A 15,763-nucleotide genomic window follows, 5' to 3' on the forward strand; every position below is an offset into this window, starting at 1 on the left:
ACATAATCATTTGTCTTCAAGCAAGAACTGACCAAATAATTGAAAATGAAGAAGTTAAAGTGCTCAAACAGACAAGAACCTGCCACATAACCTCAGAATAAGAAATAAGTCAATAAGAAAGGCAAAAAAAGTCTGGATATGCGACATGGCAGTATCTGGAGACAGCAGAATAGCGAGAAAGAACTCAAGAAAATAGCAAAATGCAAAGGCCTGAAAATACAGGCAAATATAGGCATTTCTAGCAAAAGAAAGCAAAAATAGTATTAATAGTGATAGTGCCTTGGGTACAATCCTAAAACATCTGGAGCCCTATCACCATTGACAAAATCACCATCAGAGAATTGCAAAAGACAGCTTTCTTGGAACAGCTTACATCCTGCAACAATACTTTTAACACCATTAAACAACAACATTTGCCTATTCCACGTCCATGGAAAGAAGTGGATAGGTAAATAAAAATACCAAATCCAGTCTAAACATCTGGCTGACTGTGCAACAAACCATAATAATAATAATAATAATAAATAGATAAGGAAGTTAGGAAGAAATTTTTCATCCTTGCCTATGACAAGCAGAGCTGTCACTAATTTAACATTCCCTGTATCCGTGTTGCATTTTTTATTTATGTACTGGAATATTTTTAAGAATGAAATTTTTAAATTATAATCATATTTGAAATGAAACAATATAATCAATACAATATAAATGCTAAACATTGCCAATTATATGTATATACAATATATAAAAGTTTTTTTTCCAGTCAGACCGATTTTGATGCACCTTTGGTTTTTGAACTTGCTATACTGCAGTTCTATAATTATGATTTTTTTTGCCTTGCAGCTCCAACCTAGGAGAATTAAGCAGGGCTCAAGTCGCTACTGTGATACATTTATTTTTGCTGACAAAGACTTAAATGGGAGACTAGGATAGCTATTTTGAGCTTCTTTGCTCTCATCAGGTAGCCATACCCTTTGTGGGATTTGAACCTAGGCAGCCTGCATACTAGGCAGTTAGTTAACCTCTAGGCCACTGGCTCTCCTCCCCTCTTTGTCAGCCAGACCAAGGGGTCTATAGGTGTAAGTTTTTTCCATATATATATAACACTTTGAAACCAACACCTTAGACAAATCTGAACGCAAACCAAACTCTGGCTTAGCTATGTAGATGACACTTTTGTAATTTGGCCACATGGGAAAGAAAAACTAGACAACTTCCTCACACATCTTAACAACCTACACCCCAAAATACAATTTACTATAGAAATAGAAGCCAACAACCAACTCCCCTTTCTGGACGTCCTAATCTACAAAAAACCCAATGGTTCCCTAGGACACACAATCTACTGGGAAAAAAACACACACCAACCGCTACTGAAACACAAAATCCCATCACCACCCGGCACAGATCAACCCTGTAGCAAAGACCCTCATCTCCACAACCAAATGCCTAGCCAACAAAGACCACCTAAAAACCGAATTACACACTCTCATGAATGTATTAATTTCCAATGGATTCCAAAGAAACACTATTACCAACCTAATCCAAAGGGAGACACCCCCCCAAGAACCAAGACACAGAACAGGACAACGGCATCGCCCTCCTCCCCTACATTAAAGGCACCACAGATAAAATCAGCAAAATTCTCCACAAATACAATATCAATACAGCCTTCAGCACTGACCAAAAAATAGCCAACATCTTAAGAAACCCCAAAGACAAGGTCCAGCTTGAAAACCAAGGAGTCTATAAAATACCATGCAAAATCTGCCCAACCAAATACATCGGACAAACTAATAGGAGAATAAATGCACATATCACAGAACACAAGAACGCAGTCAGAAAAGAAGAAAAAACTTCCTCCCTTTTCCAACACCTTAAAGCAACAGAACATGAAATTTACTTTGAAGGAACAAAATTAATCTCCAAAATTGAACACTACAATAAGAGAATAATTATGGAAGCCATCTAAGTAGACAAACACCCCCACAACATGAACAAATGTGATGATACCTCCCACCTACCAGACATCTGGAAACTAGCCCTAGTCAACAAACGAGTCCCAGCCACAAAAACTGACACTGGACCCACAACAACACAGGACACCACCACCAATCATCCTCACCAGACTCAAACCCAAACCCACCCTGTAATATATGAGTTTAAAAGAGCATTTAACAATTAATGCAAGTTTGACAGTTCTTTGACAGTTGACAGCTCCACACGTGGTTACCGCTGACAGCTCCACATGTGGCTACCAATAAACAGCTGCGAGCTGACAGCTCTGCACGTGCTCACCACGGATTGGTTGAAGACGGAAGCGGTGGGAGAATCCTCAGACGGGGATTGGCTGAAGGCTCGCCAGCTCTACTATAAAAGGGGGGTTTGAAAGCAGGCTATGTTGTTCCTGTGGAGATGTAATCAACCAGCTGATCGCATCCAAGCCTGCTGTCCTTATTTGATCGGGAACCCGCCTAAGAACACTACATCTGGTGACAAGGGTGGTATTGCTTCACGGAGCTATCTACTAAGCTGAGTCATGAGCTGACTGTCACTAGCTGAAGTCACTAGCTGAAGTCACTGGGGATCATCAACCCCAAAGAATCTGCGAAGCAGTACTCACTGGGACAGCATGACCTCATTGGGACAGTTCAGAGAATTTGACATCAAATACCCAGAGCAATGGGAATCGCACTTGGGGCAGGTAGAAGGCTACCTACTATTCAACAAAATAGTTGAAGACTGCTTGAAGGTTGCTGCTTTACTCTGCCTCAGCGGACCAGCCATCTATGATGTCGCCGCTGGACTGTGTAACCCAGTCCCAGTCAACACCATCCCATATGTGGAGCTGACCGACTTACTGAACAAACATTTCATACTGGCACGCTCTGAGTTATACTGGAGACTTCGGTTCGCCCAGCAGACTCAATGTCCCAGCGAAGCCGCAACCGACTTCATTACAGCTGTACAACACGTCACTCGCTGGTGCCACTTTCTGGACCTGGAAGACAGGATCCAGGACCAGATCATCCTTGGACTCCTAGACAAGCGGCTCCAAAGAAAAATTGTTGCCAAACCGACAATGAGCCTCACAGAGGTCGTAAGCGAGATCCGAGCACACGAGACTGCTCACAAGGAGACCCTAGATCAGCCCACCAACAGGCCCAACGGGTCAATCCACCACAGTAATTCTACAGAAAGCGAGAAAGAAGCCACAGAACCTGACAACGGAGTCGATGTAATCCAGCAAAACTTCAAAAAACCTCAGGCACAGTGCGGTGCCAGAAGACGACCAAACAGACCACAGACATCTAACTACCAAAGCCCCTGTACAACATGTTCAGGACAGAGATGTGCCAATTGCAGGGCAGCCCACCCACAGGTATCATGCAAGTTCAGAAATGCCAAATGCCATGAGTGTGGCAAGACCGGGCATATCCGCACCGTCTGTCGCAGCCGGAACCAAGGGAACATCAATGACCTGGAATCATCCCTGCCAGGTATGACAAAACCCTACCCTCCATGCACAGAGCCCCCCTGGCCCTTAGTACAGTCCACTCATTGGCTAGGGAAACCAGACAGCTGATTAAATGTCCACCAGTTGCTGAGGCCCAAGATAAAAATCATAGTCCATTTGCAAGGAGTCCCTTGCAAAATGGAGGTGGACTCTGGGTCCTTGGTCTCCATAATTTCAGTGGAGACCTATAACACAATCTGTGGCCACAGCAAGTGGAGGATTCCCCTGAAATTCACCAATATGAAATTGGCTGACTTTCAGCAGGCCCCAATTAAATTGAAGGGGATTGCTACACTAACTGTTAGCTTCAAGGGATTCTGGGGACCACTAGAAGTATTAGTCACCCAGGGGAAGGGGGCCAGTTTAGTGGGACTCAATTGGTTTCAGGCTTTGAGTATATGGCTAGGAGGAGTCCATTTTACCCAGGCCAAAAGCCTCGAATCCATCTGCAAACAATTTGCAGACGTATTCGATGGCTCCCTGGAGAAATACACAGGGCCCCCTATCTCCCTAAAATTAAAGCCTGATGTCCTCCCCATTAGAATTAAGGCCAGAAGGGTTCCATTCACCCTCAAAAAAAATGATGAACTGGAACGCCTTGTAAAACTAGGGGTACTGGAACCCGTGGAGGGAGGAACCTGGGAGACCCCTATTGTCACCCCTGTTAAACCAAATGGGGAGGTTCAGATTTGTGCAGACTATAAGGCCACCCTCAACCGTGCCCTGAACCCCCATGCTTACCCTGTCCCCATGGTGAAGCACATCCTCTCTGCGATTCGGTCCGGCGCCATCTTTGCAAAGTTAGATCTCGTGCATGCTTACTTGCAGCTCCCTGTTACCAGGGAGACGGCAGATGCGCAGATGATCGTGACACACTGCGGGGCTTTCAAAGTTCACAGACTGCAGTTTGGCATTTCTGTTGCTCCTGGTATCTTCCAGGAAATCATGGAGCGAACTTTGAAAGGCATCCCAGGGATGTGTCCTTACTTTGATGACATCCTAATTGCACGTGAAAATGAAGAGGCGTTGGCAGAGAGACTGCAAAGGGTGCTCAGCAGATTTCATGTTGCTGGATTAAAGCTTAAAAAAGAAAAATGTTCAATAGGGGTGACATCCACAGAATTCCTGGGGTATAGGATAGATGCTCAAGGAATCCATCCGACTGAATCTAAGGTATTGGCTATCAAAAGGGCCCCAACACCTAAAAATAAAGCAGAACTACAAGTTTTCTTGGGGCTCTTAAATTTTTATCACACCTTTCTCCCCATGAAAGCAGCTAGAGGAGAGCCTTTACACAGACTACTGGATAAGAAAACCCCTTGGGAGTGGACAACTCTCCATGAAAACTGTTTCAGGGACCTAAAAGATGTATTATCCAATAATTCAACAATCACCCATTATAATGAGCACAAACCAGTCTCTGTAGCATGTGACGCCTCCCCTTAGGGGGTTGGCACTGTACTAAGCCATTTAGAGGAAGGAGGAGTCCAGAAACCAATTGCATACTACTCCAGGACATTATCTAAGGCAGAAAGGAATTACGCCCAAATTGACAAGGAGGCATTAGCCATCGTTGCAGGGGTAAAAAAAATCCACGATTATTTATATAGCAGGGAATTCACAATCTTTACAGATCACAAACCCTTGTTGGGACTATTTACCATAGATAAACAAACCCCTCAAATTCTGTCCCCAAGGGTCCTGCGCTGCTCTACATTTTTATCAGCATATTCATTCAAATTACTTTACAAACCGGGTAAGGAAATGTGTCATGCTGATGGGTTAAGCAGACTGCCCTTACCCAATATTGACCCAGACCCAGCACCTGGGGGACAAATTTTGGCTATCGAAGAACTGCCTGATTGCCCCCTGCAAGTAAAGGACATTGCCTCAGCAACAATCACAGACAAAATCCTCAGCAGGGTATTAGCTTGGACAACCTCCAGCTGGCAAGGCCAGAATCCTGGGCCTGAATTCCAGGCCTATTTTGTTAGGAAAAATGAGCTATCCACACACATAGGGTGTGTCTTATGGGGTAGCAGGGTGGTCATTCCGGAAAAACACAGGGCCAGAGCCCTCTTAGCATTGCATGAAGGTCATCCAGGCATAGTAAAGATGAAGGCGTTAGCACATAGCTACCTTTGGTGGCCTGGGTTGGACAAACACACAGAAGAACACATAGCTGGATGTCACCCTTCTCAGCAGTCCAGACCAGCGCCACCACACACACCCCTAAATAAGTGGGAATCAGCTCAGAACCCCTGGTCAAGGATCCACATTGATTTTGCTGGACCCTTCCAGGGACAACTGTTCCTCATCGTAGTGGATAGTTACTCAAGGTGGCTAGAGGTCATCCCAGTCAAAAGCCTAACCACAGCTAGCACTGTACAAGCGCTTAAAGGGGCCCTTCGCTACGCACGGTCTCCCTGATATCATAGTCTCAGACAATGGACCACAATTTACATCTGCCGATTTCCAGATTTTCACCAGGGGCAACTTGATTAAACATATCACCTCGGCTCCCTTCCGGCCATCCACTAACGGCCTGGCAGAAGTCATGGTCAGGAGAACGAAAGATGCATTACGACACATCATTTCTGGCAACTGGCACCAGCGTTTGGCACAGTTCCTTTTAGCCCAGCACTCTACCCCCTGCACAGCCACTGGCAAGAGCCCTGCTGAATTACATTGGGGCCACTGCCTGGTCACTAAACTGGACAGGCTGCACCTAGACAGGGTGGCAGCTGAGATGAAGCTCCCAGTCCCTTCCAGACAATTCAACACTGGGGATTATGTGTGGGCCAAAAATTTCGGACTTGGAAACAAATAGCTACCAGCGGTGGTTATTCTTCGCACAGGGTCTATCTCATATCTGGTTGAGGGGAAAGGGGGCCGTCAGTTTAGACGACATTTAGATCAGTTAAGAAAAAGAGGATCAAATAACCATCCTCCAGCCCCTGAGGAGCAACTAGTTTCAAGAGAACCAGACACCCTTAACCCCAGCACCCAGGAGACGTTCCAGCAAGAGGAACCTGAAAATCCCCCAGACCCTGGGGAAACCCCTCACTTAGGAGCAAAACCCAGGGCTGCTTCAAACCTCCAAAGCACTAAAGACTCTGGGGAAAATACTGTTGACATTCCCCTAAGACGCTCCATCAGAACTAGAAAACCACCTGCATATTTGAAAGACTATGTGTGGCCTGGGAGCCAAGAGTCCGGCTAAAAAGAACATTGTACAACAGACCTTGTAAATAAGTTAACTGTTTAATTATTTGGCGGGGAGGGATGTAATATATGAGTTTAAAAGAGCATTTAACGATTAACACAAGTTTGACAGTTCTTTGACAGCTGACAGCTCCACACGCGGTTACCGCTAACAGGTCCACATGCGGCTACAGATAAACAGCTGCGAGCTGACAGCTCCGCATGAGCTCACTGTGGATTGGTCGAAGATGGAAGTGGCGGGAGAATCCTCAGATGGGGATTGGCTGAAGGCTTGCCAGCTCTACTATAAAAGGGGGGGTTGAAAGCAGGCTAGGTTGTTCCTGTGGAGATGTAATAAACCAGCTGATTGCATCCAAGCCTGCTGTCCTTATTTGATTGGGAACCCGCCTAAGAACACTACACACCCCATAGACAAAATACAACAACCATCTAGAAGCCAAACCATGGCGGCATCTCCAACTGCTGCACCCCCTTCCGACCCCCACACAAAGCAAACTGACACATACCATAAACACAAAGCCAGACCGCAAACCCCTAACCAAACCAGAGCCCAGGATGTTACATCACAGCCTCTGCCCAGGACATTAGATCACAAAACTCAGGAGGTTACAATACTAAGACTCGGGATGTCACAACACAGCCAACCACCCAGGATGTTGCAGCCTAGAACTCAGGATATCACTACACTAGAGCTCAGGATGTCACCAATCAGCCCATCACTCAAGTCATTATAACACTCAAGTCGTTACAACACAAAAGACCAATAGGCACACAGCCAACACCTCAGCCACACAGGATGTTACAAAACAACTGACTCAGCTGCAAACAATAACTCCATCATCCAATCAGGATGTAACAACCAATCAACCCGCTTACAGCAACAAAGCCAGCACCACACACAACCCCACTAATATTTATATATATATCAATGTTATCAATGCCTCACTGAGTGAAGGGTACTTCCCTGCCGCCTTGAAAGAGGCGGTGGTAAGGCCCCTCCTTAAGAAACCTGCATTGGATCCAGCTATTTTAAATAACTTTCGTCCTGTCTCCAACCTTTGCTTTCTTGCGAAGGTCGTTGAGAGCATGGTGGCATGGCAGCTCCCTTTGGTTCTGGAGGAAACTGAGTATCTGGATCCGTACCAATCGGGTTTCAGGCCCGGGTATAGCATGGAGACGGCAATGGTCGCGCTGGTGAATGATCTCTGGCAGGCCCGAGATAGGGGTTATTCCTTTATCCTGGTCCTATTAGATCTCTCAGCAGCTTTTGATACCATCGACCATGGTATCTTGCTGCGTCATCTTGAGGAGTTGGGAGTGGGAGGCACCGTTCTGCGGTGGTTCTCCTCCTACCTCTTGGGCCGTTCGCAGACGGTGTTGGCAGGGGGCAGAGGTCAACCCCTAGGCCCCTTAGTTGTGGGGTGCCTCAGGGGTCAGTACTCTCGCCTCTCCTGTTCAACATCTATATTAAGCCGCTGGGAGAGATCATCCATGGCTTCGGGGTGAGATATCATCAATATGCTGATGATACCCAGCTTTTCATCTCCACCCCGAACCAACCCAGTGATGCCCTCGATGTGATGTCCCGTTGCCTGGAAGCAGTACAGATTTGGATGGGAAAGAACAGGCTCCGGCTCAACCCGGCCAAGACTGAGTGGCTTTATGTACCGGCATCTCGTTTAGTCCAAGAGGTTCCATCTTTGGTTATAGGAGGAGAAATGTTACCTCCCGTTGATAGAGCATGCATTCTAGGCGTCCTCCTGGATTCACGACTCAGTTTTGAAGATCATATTGGAGTCGTAGCTAGGGGGGCATTTGCCCAGATTCACCTAGTATGCCAGTTGCGCCCCTTTCTGGACCGAGATGCCCTACGTACAGTCACCCACGCACTCATTACCTCCCGTATAGATTACTCTAATGCTCTCTACATGGGGCTGCCCTTGAAGACCACCCGGAGGCTTCAGCTGGTGCAGAGTGCGGCTGCATGGGTAGTGATGGGAGCACCCCGATACTCCCATATTACACCCCTCCTGCGTGAGCTGCATTGCTTACCGGTTGCCCTCCGGGTGAGATTTAAGGTGCTAGTACTTACCTTTAAAGCCCTACATGGCTTAGGCCTGGGATACTTGCAGGACCATCTGCTACCAGGAATGAATTCCCATCTCCCAGTATGCTCACACAGAGAAGGCCTCCTCAGGGTACCATTGGCTAGACAATGTCGGCTGGCGACCCCCAGGGGGAGGGCCTTCTCTGTGGGAGTGCCAGCCCTGTGGAACCAGCTCCCCCTGAGCTTCGGATGGCCCCAGATCTCCAGTCCTTTTGTCACGGCCTCAAAACACTCCTTTTCCACCTGGCTGACCTGGACTGACAGGGATTTAATTATGTTTTTAATTTTTTTTAACTCTAATTTTTAATTTATTTTAATTTTAATTTTTATTGTACAACCACACATCCACCCAATCAGAAGACAGCCACGCCTCCACTCAATCAGAAGACAACCACGCCTCCACCCAGTCGGAAGACACCCCCACCCAATCAGAAAGCAGCCACGCCTCCACCCAGTCGGAACACAGCCCCACCGGCAGTTGGAAGGAAAGGAACAGACAGACCACACATTGCTCCTGAAAGCAGCAGGAGGAATACTCCGGCCTGATGATGACGGATGGGATTTCGTCGAAACGTCGCCACAACTTTCTGAAGATGAAAGGAACGCGGGAAGAAACCCGAGACTCTAGACCTACATATATATATGTATGCTTCTCCCAGAAGAAGGAAGCAGAAGCCACCAGCCTGATGATGACGGATGGGATTCCGTCGAAACGTCGCTCCTACACCTTTAGTTCTACGCGGGGAAAAACCCGAATAACCAAAGATCCATATATATATATATATATATATATATATATATATATATATATATATATATATATATATATATATATATATATATATATATATATATATATATATATATATATATATATATATATATATATATATATATATATATATATATATATATATATATATATATATATATATATTTATATATATATTTATATATATATTTATATATATATATATATATTCTTAATCATTTTTAGAAGAGGTTTAGATAAATTAGATCATGGTAGTCCACCCTAACAGTTACCAGAATATAAATAAAATGAGCAGTCATGTTACATAAATTTCTTTAAACAGTGGCTCCCAGTTATCTACAAAGTTGCATTTTGAAATTAAGTTTAAAAAATAGGCAACAAAATAACGCTACATAACAAGATAACTAACTAAAGGGTGGGGGGAGAGCCTTTGTTCTTAATTTATTATGGGTAAATTTATAAGGTAATTTGAATAAAAACAGTTCAGAAGAATCTTAATTTGCATATGTAAGAGCAGAAGACTTTTATGTGATGAAACCTTATTGTAGTTGCTTTAATGTATTTGTCTTCATTTTTTTTAACATATACATTGGATTTTGTGGTTATTTATGTATTTATTGGTTGCTCTCAACCAAGGAGACACATTAGAAGACCAGGACTTTCATTTCCCAATTAGGAAAAGAACAAAGAGGAAAAAGAATCAAAGTAAGGGGAGAATAGGCCTTTGAGGGCATCCCATGTTCTGACAGCAGAAGCACAATCAATCTGATTGATGTATAAAAAAAGCTTCCAGGGCAGGGGGGAGGAGAGGAGATATAGTAATCTCTTGATATGAGTGAATAAAAAAAGGTGACAATAATATGGATATAGTGGGGAAATTGGTTGAATGTTCTTTATTTTTAATCTCTGCTTTGAGTAATGGATTTGGGCATTGATCGCTATTGAAATTTAAGAAGTTTGATAACTTTGATGTTCTACTGTTTGCTGGTGTTATTCTAATTATAAACAAGGATATACAGTAAATGTGTCAGGTTAAAAGGAAAAACTGCAGACACAAGATGTTTAGCAGTTCTGTATTGCAATATTTGAAAAACTATACAGCTACTTCTTTTGAAATTCAAGAATGGCTAAATTAAACAGTCAAAAGCTATTAAAGACAATAAACTAATAGCACAAACAAAGAAATATTTCTTACAACAATTCTTTACATAACAATGTGATTCTCAGAAAGGAGTCACAATTTACATTTTGTTGCTTTCAAATGAACATTCACCATTTAATCAGGCTTTTACTAATAATTGCCTTTTCTTTAAGAGCGCTATGAAATGAATGTATCGGAGGCAGCTCCTGTGGGCATCATCCTTGGCAAAATCATGGCAAATGACAGTGACATAGGGGACAATGCAGCTATGGACTACATAATAGAAGAAGATAACCCTCATATTGTTTATATCATTACTAATAATGAGACCCAGGAAGGAATTGTCATATTGAACAAGGTGAGATGAGATTTGTTACATAACAAACTATCTCAGCAAACAGGGAAAGAGGCAAAATCAAACAGCTTTACTCATTATAAGCTTGGATGGGGAGTAGTTGTAATCAGGGCTTTTTTTCTCATAGAATGCTCAGAATGGCTTTCCGGCACCATTTTTTTTTGCAAAAAAGAAAGAAAGAAAGAAAGAAAGGTCCCTCTATTGGCTTTAGGAGTAGGCAATTTTGGCTCTTTTTTATGACTCGTGGACTTCAACTCCCAGAAATCCTGAGCCAGCCACGCTGAGGGGAAAGAGAGAGGTTTCCAAGCTGAGCCATGCTGGCTCAGGAATTCTGGGAATTGAAGTCCTTGAGTCATAAAAGAGCCAAGGTTGCCTACCCTGCACTAGAGGAGGACATTAAAATTATTTACAAGGTTACTTCTTTAGGAACTAAACTTTTAGAATCTAAAACAGCTGATTCAAAAAAGCCAACAGGAAAGAACCTCACATTTTTCATCTGCTTCTGTCTTTTGGAAGGTAAAATTAGATAACAAAATAATCTATTTCCTATGTTAACATCTCTGCAATGAAATCAATAAAGGTAACAGGAAAGAAATGAGAAACATTTTTCTCAATGTAATATGTCTAATTTAGCTCATGCTAGAAAAAAAACAGTATCTTTTGTACACTCTTGAAAACTATTTTGAATATATAACCATCTATTACAACTAAACCACTTTAAATTAAACAATTCTTAAGAATGAAATATTCTTAATTTGGACTTTACTTTTACTGTTTGGACTGTTGTGTGTTTTGAAAAATGGATTATTTAGAATCTAGTTATGTTGCACTTCAGTGTTTAAATAATTAACCTAGTATATACATAACAATATATGATGTTTTCCATGGTGAGCTCAACATCAATAACAACATTTATTAAAAAGGCTAAAATAATTTCTGGTGGTATTATCTGTACATTAAATTTTTGTTTAGTCACAATCTTTCACTTTTCACATTCTGGGCAAGCAGTGGTCATGTATCTTAGCAAAAGATGTTACACATGTGCATAAGTGTAGTCAGTAGCATATGCCTTTTTAAAAATATCAGACATGCAAAGAAACAAAAATACATCCAAAATATCTGTATTACATCCAGAAATGCCAATTTTGCAACCAATATTTCTCATCCATAACTATGGCACCCTAAGGATACCTGCATACATGCAAATGCTTCTCTGGGATCAGTAACACAGCAGGGATTGCTTTTTCCTTCCAGTAACAGATTGCTGGGAAATACCAACCATGGCCTTGAGAATTCCAATGTTTGTTACAAATTTTTCTGGATGTGGTTGGAAAGAGGCTGTTTGGTGCCGGAGACCACTGCCACAAGGAACACAGCTCTGGGTCAGGGTTCAGAGCAGCTCAGGGTGGGGGCTCAGCACGAGCCGCGGCATGGCAACTGCGGGGAGGGGAATCCCGGCATGTGGCTCTGAGCCGCAGGGGCAGGGGATGCAAAGGACAGGCGGCGACGCCGTAGCAAGACACTGGCATCGCTCCCAGTGACAGCACCTGTGAGTTCCGGCACCTTTTTTTTTTTTAGAAAAAAAGCACTGGTTGTAATAAATCTAAAAGCCATTCTATCTTACTTTCCAAGATTTCATCCTGCATTAGCATGATCAATATAATGTATTCATAAAACAGGCAGCTTATTTGTTGCATACCTAGAAACAAACAGTGTTAATCGCTCCTGACTGAGAAAGTTAAATATTCTGTGCTAAACTCTGCTGACTTCAGATTGTCTCAAGAAATGTGTTCTGTTGGCTTAACACAAATAATTCTTTTGAGCAGTCCTTATTAAGTCTAATTTTGCACTGCAAGCTAAACTACAGTACTTACCTCCCATGTTGCTTTTAATATCCAGTCTGGTTAGTAGAGGTTTGGCAATGAAGCTGGATTGGTGCTCAGTCTATAGCTTTTTCAAGCTATGATTGTTCAGCCCCTGCATTTTGGCCTTCTAATCTATATAGGAAAGGCAAATCTTATTGGATGACCTGTATTGATTGGCTCTACTGGAGTCTACCTTTTTTCTTTTAGGGACTTTTTCTTCTCAATAGTCCCCATTCTCTTCCTTTGCTTTCTGAAATTTTTCCACACATGCATGCTTTTAGACTCCCTTCATATATTCTAAAGTGTTCCCACTAATTACTCACCTTATTGCATCAAAGCAAAAGACACAGATTATTCCTTCTTTCAACTGTAGGCCCATAGAAACTTTGGAGAAATGGAGAACTGATGGTCTAGATTCATAGAAGTAAAGGAATAGCATTCATTCTAATTGTGTAACTTCCTTCCAATATGCTTGTGTTGCTACTGAAGTACTTAAAAATGTTGCAGTACAGTGGACACAGAATGGGTGGAAATTAAATGGATGCCAGGTAGGAAGTGCAAGGATAGGACAAAGATATGCTGGAAAAAAAGTAAAAAACAATGACCAAGAGTACCAATAGTAATGTTTATAGATCATCATTAGATCAGCTGGAAGAAAAATAAATGACATTAGCATAAAAAATAATGACCCAATCCAGCAGCCAAGGATAAAATGGTTATAAAGGGCAGCAACCAGTGCTGCTTCTGTTTTTATGGAGTAATCACAACTGTTCATTGCAAAGACTTTGTGTTCTGTTGGACCCAGAAAGGGTCCAGGACAACTCATTGTGGTTATCTCACCATGGCAATCTTGCTGCGGCCAACTCGCTGTGGCCAACTTGCCAAAGAGCAACTGTCCAGCAGCAAGTAGTCCACAGTGAATTGGCTGTGGCGAGATGGCCACACCGGGTTGGCCACAGTGAGATAGCCACAATGAGTTGACCATGGTGAGATGGCCATGGTGAGATGGCCATGATAAGTTGTTCCATTCTGTCTCAGAATTGATCCCTCTCTTACAATTCTGCTTCTTCCTTATCTCCCCATGGTTCCTGGGTTGGAAGATCGGAGGGATTTTTTCATGATGATTCTCTTTCCCTTGGATGGGAAATCCAGGGAAGTTGTCAGATCACTGGACAGGATGAAACATGACACAATGACTTGTACTACCAAAATCAAACTACAGTAGTAAGAAAGGTAACTATAGAAAGTGTGCTCATGAGGATTACACTAACATTTTCTTCCCTTAATAGGAAAAAAATGAAATAAAGATAACATGCCTATTTTGAAAACATTCCCTCTGAAACTGAAGCACTATTTTTCAATTACCTGCTTATGGTTGTTAAATTCTCTGTATTGGATTTTCTTTTTTTTTTTACAGACAGTTGATTATGAAAGCCAAAGGGCATACAAAATAAAAGTTAAAGGCATTAACAGACACATTGAAAAGCGCTTTCTTGAAAAAGACACTAAGTTTGAAGATGAAACTATTCTCAGGATCATAGTGAAGGACGCTGATGAACCTCCAGCTTTTGTATCAGAGGAATTCTTTATGGAGGTTGCTGAAGACAACTGGAATGGCTCATTTGTGGGGACTGTGAGTGCCAGAGATCCAGATAACATTGACAGTCCAATCAGGTACACCCCGAATCTTAAGATATGCCCTGGATATAGATATGGCTGGACATATTATTATTATTATATGGTTTTTAGTGATATTGAAGACTACTCCCCCAGGACTGTTGGTGTAGGCTTTGGGGTGCTGTACATCTGAACATTACATGTGTACTGGTAACTTTTTACTGGAATGGAGATTGTAGATGAACGTCCTGCTTGCGGTGTATCCCTTGCTTCATTGGGATTCAGAAAAAAGGAAACTTTCATAAAGTTTCCTGTTCTGAGAGGTAGGGAAGGAAGGAAGGCTAAACTAAGCAAAATAAGTGGGTCACTAAGTCTGTGAAAATAAATCTATCGGTTTTGTTCTCCAGGTTCCAAGGATTTTCCATCCTTTGTGTTTAATGGAAGTGGTAGTTGTTCTTTTGCCTTTCTCCTCTTAGTATTTTTTTTCTTTGACATTGTTTCAAAGCAGCCACAATAAAAAATGTGCTGCTGTAGCCCAACTTAGTTGCCAGTGTGAGTCACTTCACAAGTGGCACTTCACTGTCTCTTTTTAATCGAGTGCTTCACCTGCTGTGAGCCTGTCTGTGAAAGAGGAATGAATAATGCATTTTAGATTTGCTTCACTCTAATACAGGTATGAACATATTTCAGTGCATAAAAAGAGGGGCTTTGATCTTGGCAGTAGTGAATTTTAAATGTTTGTCACTGTTCATTTTTCATGATTTCTGAATAGCCAAAGCACACATATCCATATTCATGGCTGCACAGTTCTGTTTCCTTGACTGACCATAGTTTATGTATCCTTCTTTATGAAGGAATTTTTGTATTCCATGTCTCAGAAACTCACCCTTTCTCTTCCTCTTCCTTTTCTTTTTTAAAAAAATCTTTCCTGTGCAGATATTCTATTGCCCACAGCAAGCATTTAAAGACATTTTTCAGCATCAATGCCCACAATGGAACAATTAGTATAACTGAACCTCTGGACCGAGAGAAACAGATTTGGCACAACCTAACTGTTACTGCCATAGAATCAAGTGAGTAGGAGATTTAAGGTACCTATCCCAAATGTGCATTATGCAGGGACATCTGCAGGAATGGGGAAAGGATGTCAAAGAGTCAAGATGGCAG

General features: G+C 42.5%; 1 protein-coding gene across 1 annotated transcript in view; it reads left to right on the plus strand.

Moving 5' to 3' along the window:
- The window catches only part of LOC308665629 (cadherin-19-like), an 89,782-nt gene that overhangs the window by 52,414 nt on the left and 21,605 nt on the right, over nucleotides 1-15,763 (plus strand). Inside the window, exons 6-8 of the mRNA XM_081323707.1 lie at nucleotides 10,933-11,117; nucleotides 14,397-14,653; nucleotides 15,533-15,669. Coding sequence (XP_081179833.1) covers nucleotides 10,933-11,117; nucleotides 14,397-14,653; nucleotides 15,533-15,669 — 579 coding nt within the window. The remainder of the gene's footprint in view (nucleotides 1-10,932; nucleotides 11,118-14,396; nucleotides 14,654-15,532; nucleotides 15,670-15,763) is intronic.

This window comes from Vipera berus (assembly GCF_964194415.1).
Source record: "Vipera berus genome assembly, chromosome: 3".
Lineage (NCBI taxonomy): Eukaryota > Metazoa > Chordata > Lepidosauria > Squamata > Viperidae > Vipera > Vipera berus.